Below are 12,062 nucleotides of genomic sequence, written 5' to 3'. Positions count from 1 at the left end.
TGGGGAGGGGGTTATTGTGTAGTTGTGGGTTAGTGCAGTGTGTTACACTTGTACTTATTGTATAGGAAAGCTTGTGTGGGGCTTGAGTTACTGTGCTACTTTGTCTCAGTGTTTTGTTGTTATTTAATGGGGTTACTGTGCAGCAGGGCAGCTGGGGGGACAAGGGCTCTGGTTGAGCTGGAAGCTGCTTGTTGTGGTGTAATATAGTGGGAATGGAGTGTTGTAATGGGGGAGGGGTATTGTAATGGGCAGGGCTGGATTTACATAGGGGCACCCCTAGGCCCACTGACATTCATCGCCCCGTCCCCTCTCTTCCATTCTCTCAAATTTTCATCGTCCGGACCAGAGCAATGGGGACTGGTGCACGGGACATTTATAAAACTATTGTATCTCCTGCTCATCCCCAGTGTTTGTGAACCAATGTGGGTGAGGTTGGGCAGCGTGTGTGGCCTCTCCACACATCTGGGCCTGGTAATGGGGGTTGTAGGGTGTTTGGTAATGGGAATGTTGTGGGTATTGTATTGATAGGGGGGTTGTTGGGTGTATTGTAGTGCAAGGGGAGTGTAGAGTAGCAGGAGGGAGTATTGATTAGGGGAATGTCCTGCAGTAAGAAACAGAGAGGAAGAGAAGATGTATTGGGACACTGAATCCAACAAGAAGGACTTTCTATTGCATTATTGCACTGGGGAGAGAGAGTTGTGAATTTGTAGCTGCCAGTAAATTTGTATTACCCTTAAAAAGACCCCTCGGCCCACCCCCAATCCCCTGGTGACTTAACTTTTGTTCTCCTTCTTGAAATCTCTGCGATGCAGCCACGCCCCCTTTCATGTCATGGCCCAGAGCTTTTTTCCCCGCCCCCAACCAGCCGGTAAAAAAATTTAGGAAATTGTGGCAACCCTAACTGTGATTAATATCAGCAGAGGATACAGTCAGGTGGTTCCATGGTAGAGTCCTGCGCGGGCCCATTTTTTGGAGCCCGTACCTGCAATCCGCAACCCTCATTTTTATCCACTTGGACCCGCAACCCGACCCGCAAGTACCTTATCCGGAACCCACCGACCAGCAAGAAGTGCTGACATTGTAAACCGGAAGTGACATCATTGGAAGAAGGCGTGATCAGAAAAAAGGAGTAAAAATTGTTATTGAGAAGACCCGCTACCCGCAGAACCACTGACCCACAACCCGCAGGGTACCCAACCCACTGCAGGACTCTAATCCATGGCACAGAGTCTTATGTAGGTTGACAATCCACCAAATGGTCAATAACAGCCCTTATTTGGCACCCCAAGAACATTTTTCATACTAGTGTTGCTCCCCAACTCCTTTTACTTCTGAGTGTCGCTCACAGCATCCAAAGGTTGGGGATACCAACTTAGGGCAAATAAACTCTCACTGTAGTGTATGCGGGTAGAAAGACTCACATAACCCACTTTTTCTCTTTGCCCAGGGGTACAGTCCTTGATACAGTTGTACTAGTAATTTAGCAGCATATGAGTGAATATTTTATTAAATCTGTACTGCACCCCAAAACAATGTAATGATTATATATATATATATATATATATATATATATATATATATATATATATATATATATATATATATATATATATATATATATATATATATATATATATATATAGTGGGAATGTATATTGAACACCATGTCTATCTGGCTATTTATACTGCTGATTCTGACTCCTGAAAAAATGTAGCTGATTAACAGAGGTGGAGGAGAAGTGACAATGTTTCAAGGATCAGAATCGTAATTACATTTACATGTAAGTTGATTAATGTGTAGTGGAACGTTACTTAGAACTGTGTTTTCTTTTGTTAGGCAGCAAAAGAGTTTTTGAGTGGAGTTTCCCTTTAATCTCCTAATTTAGAGCTGGTGGGGAACATCGGTAACCATCGAAGGGGTGGGGCGGAGCCAGAGTGACTGGGTTTTAAGAGGGGCCTGGTAGGACGTTGATTCACTGCTGAATGATTTATTGTTTATTGTGAGAGAAATCTCCCTATTTCTCTTAGCCCTGTCACTTGCCATTTCCTTGTACAGGTGTAGGATCCGTTATCTGGAAACCCATTACCCAGAAAGCTCAGAATTACAGAAAGGTCCTCTCCTATAGACTCCGTTGTAATTGAATAATCTGGATTTTTAAAATTGATTTCCTTTTTCTCTGTAATAATAAAACGGAAGTTTGTACTTGATCCCACCTAAGATACAGGTAAGGGACGTGTTATCCAGAATGCTTGGGAACTGGGGTTTTCCGGATAATGGATCTTTCCGAATTTGGATCTTCATACATGGTCAACTAGAAAATCATGTAAATATTAAATAAATCCGACAGGTTGGTTTTGCTTCCAATAAGGATTAATTATATCTTAGTTGGGATCAAGTACAAGTTACTGTTTTATTATTGCACAGAAAAAGGAAATCTGTTTTTGTTTTTTGTTTTTTTAAATTGGATAAAATGGGAGGCCATTCTTTAATTCTGAGCTTTTTGGATAATGGGATTCTGGATAATGAATCCTTATTGGAAGAAAACAGCATATTGGGTTTATTTAATGTTTTCATGGTATTCTAGTAGACTTTAGGTATGAAGATCTAAATAATGGAAAGATCCATTATCCGGAAAACCCCAGGTCCAAAGCATTCTGGATAAAGGGTCCCATACTAGTACCATTTCCATCTAATTTTCTGGGATGTGCCTCTCCTCTATGGAGGGGGGTAGATGATAGCTGTACTCAGTGTCACAGGCTATGCTTTGTAGGGGTAGGACTTCATGATGCGAGAGGAGCCGACGCGCTGCGTTTTCATCCATCAGTCGGTTAAATGTAATTCTAACCTGCGATTTCTCCTTCACTTCCTTTTTCTTTAGAACATGCATTTTGTCTCATTGCGACGTGTCGGCTCCTCTCGCATCGTGAAGTCCTACCCTAAAGATGACAGCCAATCAGCAGCCTGCTTTTTATTCTCACACCCTGTGATAATTATTTCCATGATTTCTTTTCTGCACAGAACCATGTCTGCCTTGGAAAAGCATCTCCACATGGGGGGGTTACCACCACGACCCACAATGCCCGGGGGGCTTCAGTCTGGATCTAAAATGAGGATGGGGTAAGTGGCCCAGATCTTTTGAAATGTTTTTTGATCAGGAAAACTGTTTTAGAAGACATTAAGGGGCACATTTATTAAGGGTCGATTAGTAGATTAGAATTCCGAATTTCTTTTGGTGTCAAAATTCACACATTCTGATGTTAATCCCCGTGTTCGAATTTAAATTTGAATGTGAGATTTATCACCACGCGACCATGGAAACAGTATTCGAATATTCGTCACCTAAAACCTGCCAAGTTCATGTACAAGTCAATGACAGAGGTCTTTTGAGCCATTTGGAGATGTTATTAGCCTTGCTGACATTCCAGTTTTTTGTCGAATACGATTCAAATGCAATTAAATTTTTTTTGGACATAACTACTCGATCGAATATGAGACGTTTTCATTACTATCGCGAAAATGAAAATGTAATATAAGCTCCAGTATATGGAAATAAGAATTTTTCTAAATACAATGAATTAAAAATTCTGCATTGTTTCGGAAATAATCAAGTTTATTTTCAATATTCCTCTCTCAGCATCGGTTTCTCTTCATTCTCTCTTCATGCAGCAGTTGGGTGTCAGATATTCACTGACAGTTAGATCCAATATATGTTATAGGGGGCTCCTTTTCTAGCAGATGTATTAGAGCTCACTCTATTAAACTCACCAGACATCGTCTCTCTACATGCAGGATTTGTGCAAAAGGCAGTTATTTTGTTAGACTTTGTTTGTACTGGAATCAGCTATTTGAGTGAGCTCTAATACAACTGCTAAGAAAGGAGCCCCCCTATAAGATATATTGGATGCAGAATTTTTAATTTGATTGTATTTAAAAAGTTTCCCATTTCAGTATGATGAAGCTTATATTAAATTTTCATTTTCGCGATAGTTCCCCTTTAAATAACCTCCCAATCGAATTGTGAGTATAGTTGAGTTAAAAAAAAAAAATTCACATGAATTCGAATATCGACCTTTGATAAATGGGCCTCTGAAGGCTCAGGGTTGCTGAAGCAGAGACGAATGAGATACATGAATAACATCTAACAGCATAATGCTAATCCCATAATGTCACCAATCCTCGTATAACAAATAGTGTATATGCAAATCAACAAGAGAGCTGAGAGAAAGCAAACGAAGAGGCAGAACTTGCTGCTAAGTGTTCTTTATTGCACACAACATGTTTCGGGCCCAAAGCCCTTTATCAAGTGTACAAATCATTATGTGAACAAACTTTTAAGGTGTAAAACAGGAAGTGAGATCATAAAACATCATATGTCAATCAAAAGTGGCATAGTGCTCATGTCGTCATAATTTAAGTTAATAAAAATATATATAATAGCCTTTTTGCATCGTTATTATAGTTCAACCGTGATACAGTGCTGATGTCATCACAATATGTGCTCATAAAATCAATAAAAATGTAAAAATAGTACAAAAACAGTCCAAATGGTCTTTTGACTTCATTCCAAGGTTACGAAATTTACATAAGTATTGCACAAAGGTTGTATCTACATAGTGTTTCACTAAAGTGCTGATATGCTAATGAACACAAAAGGAACTGCCCATTTCTAGGCCTACCACTAAAACAACAAGATCACATGTCTATTTTACATAGAAGGATTACCCAATATTCTTACCACTAGTTGTACATATAATGTAACTATCTTGGGCTCAGTAATTCTGTTATCTGCAAGGAAACAAATCAAGTTTGTTTCAAGGGAGAATAAATTACAAATGTATCTAAAAAACGTCTCGATGGGCTATAAAAAAGTTAAAAAGTTATCAATCATCGTTTACACAAAATAGAGATAAGGGATGCAACAATGTAGTTATAGGAAACATTTGACACTCCAGCTATCATTCATGCCTTTTGGATAGAGAGTATCCAATTTTTTAATCCAGTATGCCTCCCTCTGTGACAATTTTTTTCTCTGATTGCCTCCTCTTTGCATTGGGTTAACAACTTCAAGTATAGCCCATCTTAACTGGGACTGGTTATGGTTGGCAGTATTAAAGTGTCTAGATACTGTCGTGTCGGTAGTTGCTCCTTTTTTAAAATTCCTTATATTCCCTTTATGCGGGTCTTAACTGCTCTTATGGTTTGACCAATATATGCAAGCCCACAGGGACATTTTAGCATATAGATCACATAGCTTGTGTCACATGTAGCAAAGTGATTTAGCTTAACAGGAGTACCATTTGCTGGATGTTGCAAGGTTTCTCCTTTGATGATAGCGGAGCAGCAATTGCAGTTTAGACAGGCAAATGTTCCCACTTTAGGTTGACCCAAAAATCTCTGGGTACCCAGTATACGGGGTGGGTTAACTTCCGATGGGCACAATATATCTCGAAGACACCTTCCTTTGTTGTAGCTAAATATTGGAGGTTTTGTCAGGGAACTCCTTAGTGTTTTTTCCTGTAATACCAATGGCCAATATTTATGGATTATACGTTCTGTATCTTTGCTCTTGGCACTGTATTGGCTTACAAATGGAAAGACATCCCTTCTGTCTCTAGCTTTATAAGTCAGAAGTTCTTTCCTAGGTATTGTGCCTACTTCCCTGACGCAGTTTTCAATATTTTTAGGTTTATAACCTCGTTCGATAAATCTATGTTTAAGGGTATTTGCTGCAAGGGAATAGTTGGCCTCTTCAGAAGTAATCCTACGTGCCCTTATAAACTGGCCCTTAGGGATTGCTCTCATTACTTTAGGGGCATGGAAACTAGAAGCATGCAAGATATTGTTTTTCTCAGTGGGTTTACGATACAGATTTGTACTAATGTTACCATCACTTACAGTTATGGTAACATCAAGGAAGTTGATGCTCTGCCCCCCCTGCTCAGTGGTGAACTTAATAGTAGGGTGTGCCTCATTTGCTTTGTTAACCATTTCCATAAAGGCAGAGTCTGAGCCTTCCCACAATATGAGGATATCATCCACAAACCTATAATATCCCAGTATGTGCTGTAAATATGGTGCTGTCAAAAATAATTGCTTCTCGATTCTGTGGACAAAAATATTGGCAAATGATGGAGCGACGGCTGCACCCATCGACGTCCCCTGTCTTTGCCAATAGAATTCCCCAGAGAATCTAAAATAATTTTTCTTTAAGACTACCGACAAACAATCAATGATAAAATACAGTAGTTGATGAGAGACATTAGTTTCTAATAATGCTTCCTCCACATATCGTATACCCTCTTCTTGCGGGATAGATGTGTAGAGGCTCTGTATGTCAATACTATACAATTTAGCATTGGTACTTATTTTCCCAAGATCCCTTAATTTACAAAGTAAATCTGTGGTGTCAATCAGGCAGGTAGGAATATTGGCAACCAAGGGCTGTAGAAACTTATCCACAAACTTGGAAAGAGGTTCTAGTACGGAATCTATTCCAGAAACTATAGGTCTGCCTGGCGGGTTCTCTAAGGACTTGTGAATCTTAGGTAGCAGGTATAGCACAGGTATGCGCGGATGTTCTTTACAAAGGAAATCTTTTACATGATTTGGAATAAGGCCATTCTCGGCTGCTTGTGAGACCATCAATTCAACCTCTTTTTTTATATTGAGAGTGGGATCAATATCTATTTTCTCATAATGGCCTGGCATATTAAGTTGTTTATAGGCCTCCTGTAAATAAGAGTCCTTATTCAGTAATACAATTGCCCCACCTTTATCAGCTTTACGTATAACAATTGACTCATTTGTTTTGAGTTTTTGAAGCCCCGATTTCTCCTTATAAGTAAGATTTGTCCTGCACCCCTTGGTTGCATTTTTTTCCCAAACCTGTTTCACCTCATGTGTAACGATTTTTTCAAAAGCAGACAAGAATTCATTATTTACTTCAGGTACAAAAGTGCTAGTATTTTTTAACCCATTAAACACTTCTACTGGGTTAGTAGCTTTAATACTGCTGGCAGCCCCAAGTGTACCAAAATGTAATTTTAATTTAATATTCCTTAGAAACTTTTGGAAGTCAATTTCCCAGGTCACGAATTCAGGGTTATGTGTTGGTACAAAACCTAGACCCTTATTAAGTACTTGTATTTCATACTTGTCTAGTTCATAGGAGGATAAATTTACCACAAGGTGATTTACCTTGTTGCCTTGCGATTCCTCGTTGGGTATTGCTCCCTGGTGTTCTGTGGCTTTTGGTTGCGTAGTATACCCATCGTGTCCTGGGGTGCCGCAACTCCTAAAAAAGGTGCAGAGGATTGGGAAGATGAGGCAGAGCATTCTTCGCTGCTGGATGTTGGCTCCGTCTGTGCGCGTGATGTGCCCTGCCGTGGGGTTCTATAACGCTGTTTGCGCCGGTACTGGGGCTGTGCGATGTCATTTGAAGCCTAAGGTCTTCTTTCTGCTCGATCCGTTCGTCTATAGCGTGGACTATACTTGCCTGGCTGTGTATGCTGGCTGTTCCTGTCTTCTTGCCACGTGTATTCACGGCCCTCTCTGTAGTCACGCGCGTCTCTTTCGAACTTGTTGCGCTTTCGGAGGATAATAGTCTCGCGTAATTTGGCCAATGCACGCTCCTGTTCGCTGATCACTTTCTCCGCTTGATCCTTGCCTTTCTCTAATAGTAGCTGTTCTTTATATTTCTGGACTTCAGTGCGGATATCCACCAGCTTTTCAGTAAGTGTTTCAACGGTTAATGGCTACATTTATTGCATATTTCATGCCAGCGTTGTTGCAGAAAATTTTTTTCTGCACATAAATTAGGTTTAATGTCAAGTCTTAGACCTCGGGGAATTCTTTTAACTTTGATATATTCAGCCAGAGAACTTACATGCAGACTGGTGTGTATTTCCTTTTCGTCGTAAGTTAAACAGATCCTTCTCTGTATCTGTAGTAGCAATGTCTTGCGTTGAAAGCAGATTTACTGCATCAATTTTGCTTAGAATCCTTCCATCCTTCATCATATGCAAACATAGTCGCAGTTGAAGGGATAGAATCCTCAGACATATTCATATGCTGTCCTTCACCCACAGTCTAGCGGTACTCACTTCTGGACAATATAACAGGATGACTGGGGAACTGGCAGCTATGCTCTCAATCTCAGCAAGGCAAGGCCTTGCTGAGATTGAGAGCATAGCTGCCAGTTCCCCAGTCATCCTGTTATATAACAAATAGTGTAGACATTAGTCTCTAGAAATAGAAATTTTCATTAAAGCAGATGGGAAATCAAAGGACAGAAGGGATATTGGCAGGAAGAGAGAACAGCATATGGGGTGGGTGCAACGTGACTGCACAAATAGCTGCGACATTTCTGTCACATTTCTCCAGCTCGATAATCTTTATCATGGGGATCCACAACTCACTAAATTGACTGAAGGGGGATGCGGTTGGATGCTCCTATTAAATGTAAAATATACAAATGAGGCAAAATGTCATAATATAAATGTATTAAAATTGCAATTCAATTATGTTTATACATGTAGTGTATGTTTCAAGCTTTCACAACAGTCTGTTGCTGTTCAGCCTCAGATCAACCAGCGGCACACTGAATTTCTCCAAGTGCCAGTTCTGTAGACCACATATTCCTAAAGTCGAAATTTAGCTCCCCATCTTCTTTTCTGCTGATTCACTGCACATGCTCTGTGCTGCTGTCACTTTCTGAGCTTAGGGAGCCACTCACAATATACAGTACACATAGAATAGAAATGTCACAATATAAGGCTGATTAGTAATTAATACACATAATTACTACATGGCAGCACAGAAACCAGTGCAATTAGCATCAGAATTGAATAATCAGCAAACCTGTAGCATCAGCTTATATTACAGCCAGGGAAGCTCATTTTCTGCTGGATAATTAGTGACGAGCCCTAAGCTTAGCTTCTCAACAGCCAATCAGAGCCCACTGAGCATGTGCGTGTCACAGACACTTTCCAAGATGGTGACCCCCTGTGACAAGTTTGAAGTCCTGGATCATTGCTGCTATTGACAAGCTCAAACTTTAGCCTCGTGCAATAAGTTCACTATATAAAATAGGACATTTTTAGTCACATTAATTTTTAGAGTTTGTCTCCTTTAAGGGCTTTACAGCAGGAGGAACCTTTCAGATCTGGTTGCTACTGGAAAGTTAAACACCTTTTCAAGTCTTTAAGTGCCTCCTGGACAGGGCAGAGGCGGTCCTGGCCGACCAGCTCGCCCCCCCATCCCTGTCTTACGGGCATGAGCCGCAGCGGAGCTCTTGCACTAGCTCTCGCATGCGCAGCAACAGCTTTCGCACACGCATGCGTGGCAAGGGCATTGTTGAGTGCAAGTCTAGTGTCAGGTCCGGTATAGGAGTAGGCAGAAGAGGTAGCTGCCTCTTCTGCCTACCCCTAGTTCCTGCCCTGGGAGCTTAGTGAAATGTATTTAATAGTAGAAAAGCCTTTGTTGGTAATGAGCTTCAGGACTCCTGTATCGAGAAACTAGTCGCATTGCTCAGGGGGGATTTGGCCCATTCTTCCACACTAATGGTCTTCAGATCTTGAAGGTTCCAGGGGCCTCTTCTATGAACTCTGATCTTCAGTTCTTTTCATCAGTTTTCAATTGGATTCAAGTCACTCAGCAGCTTTATTTTCTGTTGCTATGGTGGTGATTTTGGGGTGATGTGCAGTGCCATTTCTCCTCCAAACATGGCGCAATGACATCCAAACAGTTCACTTTTGGTCTCATCTGACCAGACTATATTCTCCTTGAATTTCATTGGCTTGTCCAAATGTTGTGGGGGTGAGGGTACATAGAGGCCATGTTGGTTGAGTTCATGAAACAACTGTATTTACTCATTCAAGGTCTTTCTGAAGCTCCACCAGTGATCCTTGGCTCCTGGGCAACTCTTCTGATTATTCTTTTGTCTCTGTCAGAAATTTTGTGAGGAGATTCACCTGGTCGTGGCCGGTTTAGGGTGAAATAATGTTCTTTCCACTTCCGGATTCTGGCCCCAACAGTGTCACCGGAACACTCAGAAGTTTAGAAATCCGTCTGTAACCAATGGCATCAGTATGTTTTTTACAACAATAAGGTTGAGAGATCTCTTTGCTTTTCTCTGTCGTCTAAAGGGGGACACAGGGACTCTTGGGGTTTAAGATCCACCCTCCAGGAGGCAGGACACTATTAATAAAATTAAAATTAAGGGGGCGTGCCCATATAGTGGCTTAACCCCACATGCTGTAGCATTCCTTCAGTTTTAAAAGTGTCCTGCTTCAAGGAGAATCCCTCGTTGCTGATATTCAAGATGGCATCCCCAGAGCTGACATCCTGCCTTCCGCACAGTCCCTCGCGGAGGCGGCAGCTTACTTGTGCGACGCTTCCCTGGATACAGCACAGATTACCGCCCGCACATCAGCGCTCTCCGTCGCAGCACGCAGAACGCTCTGGCTGAAGAACTGGTCTGCGGATGTCAGTTCCAAGAAGTCCCTTACCTCACTACCCTTCAAGGGACAGCGACTTTTTGGTGAGGAGCTCGAAAAGATAATCTCACAGGCCACGGGAGGGAAGAGCACCTTCCTCCCCCAAAGCAAGTCAAGACCCACGACTTCCTCCAGGCGCGGTCGGTCCTTTCGCGGCCACACCGGACGTTTTTGCAGACGGCACAGTCCTCCCCAACGTTCTCAGTTTCGCTCTAAACCAAACGACAAGGGACGGCCATCATGGAAGAACAACAAATTCCACAACAAGTCCCCAGCCGACAAGGCCACTTCAGGATGACGGGTCACCCCCTCCGGGGTCACTGCAACCGCTAGGGGGACGATTGCTGAGATTCCGGGAGGTGTGGACACGATACTCGTCAGACGCTTGGGTAACCGAAATCGTTTCCGAGGGCTACCACCTGGACTTTGCTTCTCTTCCTCCCAGAAAATTTCTCATGTCCAGAGTCCCCTCAAACCCAGCCAAGGGCCGAGCCTTCTTGGACTGCATTACGAACATGGAACAGAATGGAGTGATCATTCCAGTTCCCCCGTCAGAAACATTTTGCGGATTTTACTCCAATCTGTTCCTGGTTCCAAAGAAGGACGGGTCCTTCCGACCAGTATTGGACCTGAAATTCCTCAACAAACACATACGATCTGTCCGGTTCAAAATGGAAACTCTCAGGTCAGTCATCCGAGGAATGGAACCAGGTCAACTGATGATGTCCCTCGACATCAAGGACGCGTATCTCCACATTCCAATCTGGCCTCCTCACCATCGTTTTCTCAGATTCGCATTCCGAAATCTCCATTACCAATTTGTGGCACTCCCATTCGGCCTCTCCTCTGCCCCCAGAGTGTTCACCAAACTCATGTCAGTGACGGCAGCAACCCTACGACTCCACGGAATCTCGATCACTCCTTACCTGGACGACCTTCTCCTGAAGGCCCCAACACTAGAGAAGAGCAGAAGGGACATGCAACAAGCGATATCGCTGCTTCAGAGTTTCGGGTGGACCATCAACTGGAACAAATCCAGCATGACACCCAGTCACCAAATGCTATTCCTGGGTCTCCAATTCGATACACTGTCTCAACGTGTCTCGCTGCCCCTGGACAAGCAGAGGAAGATCAGAGCGCAAGTCAATCTCCTCCTTCAAGACCGGCACCCCACAGTCCACCTCGCAATGAAGGTACTCGGTCTGATGGTCTCGTCCATCGAAGCGGTTCCCTTTGCTCAAATACATTTAAGACCTCTACAGGCCAACGTTCTGTCGGGATGGAAAGGGGGTCCCCTGTCCCAACGGATTCTTCTACAGCAAACAACACGGGAGTCACTCCTCTGGTGGCTGAACCACCACAATCTGACGACGGGCCAGTCCTGGGCAACTCCGGACTGGACCGTGATAACGACAGACGCAAGTCTCCTCGGGTGGGGTGCCACGTGGAACAACTCGTCAGTACAAGGCCGTTGGTCTCCCACAGAAACGAGGCTACACATCAACGTCCTGGAGCTTCGGGCAGTCAAGCTTGCCCTAAGACATTGGTCTCCCCTACTCAAAGCC

At 42.8% G+C, this 12,062-nt stretch overlaps 1 protein-coding gene across 2 annotated transcripts in view; it reads left to right on the top strand.

Annotated features, from left to right (window-relative positions):
- ppme1.S (protein phosphatase methylesterase 1 S homeolog) overlaps positions 1–12,062 on the top strand; it is a 34,766-nt gene that overhangs the window by 264 nt on the left and 22,440 nt on the right. The window contains exons 1-2 of one of the 2 annotated variants that reach the window (XM_041584643.1): positions 1,204–1,235; positions 3,020–3,118. In XM_041584643.1, coding sequence (XP_041440577.1) covers positions 1,219–1,235; positions 3,020–3,118 — 116 coding nt within the window. In that variant the 5' untranslated portion in view covers positions 1,204–1,218. Of the gene's footprint in view, positions 1–1,203; positions 1,236–3,019; positions 3,119–12,062 lie in introns of those variants that run through there. The other variant, XM_041584644.1, reaches the window with a different exon arrangement.

The sequence above is a fragment of the Xenopus laevis genome, chromosome 2S (assembly GCF_017654675.1).
Source record: "Xenopus laevis strain J_2021 chromosome 2S, Xenopus_laevis_v10.1, whole genome shotgun sequence".
Taxonomy (NCBI): domain Eukaryota; kingdom Metazoa; phylum Chordata; class Amphibia; order Anura; family Pipidae; genus Xenopus; species Xenopus laevis.
Note: the sequence above shows the minus strand (reverse complement) of the source record. Positions and strands in the feature narration are given on the sequence as shown.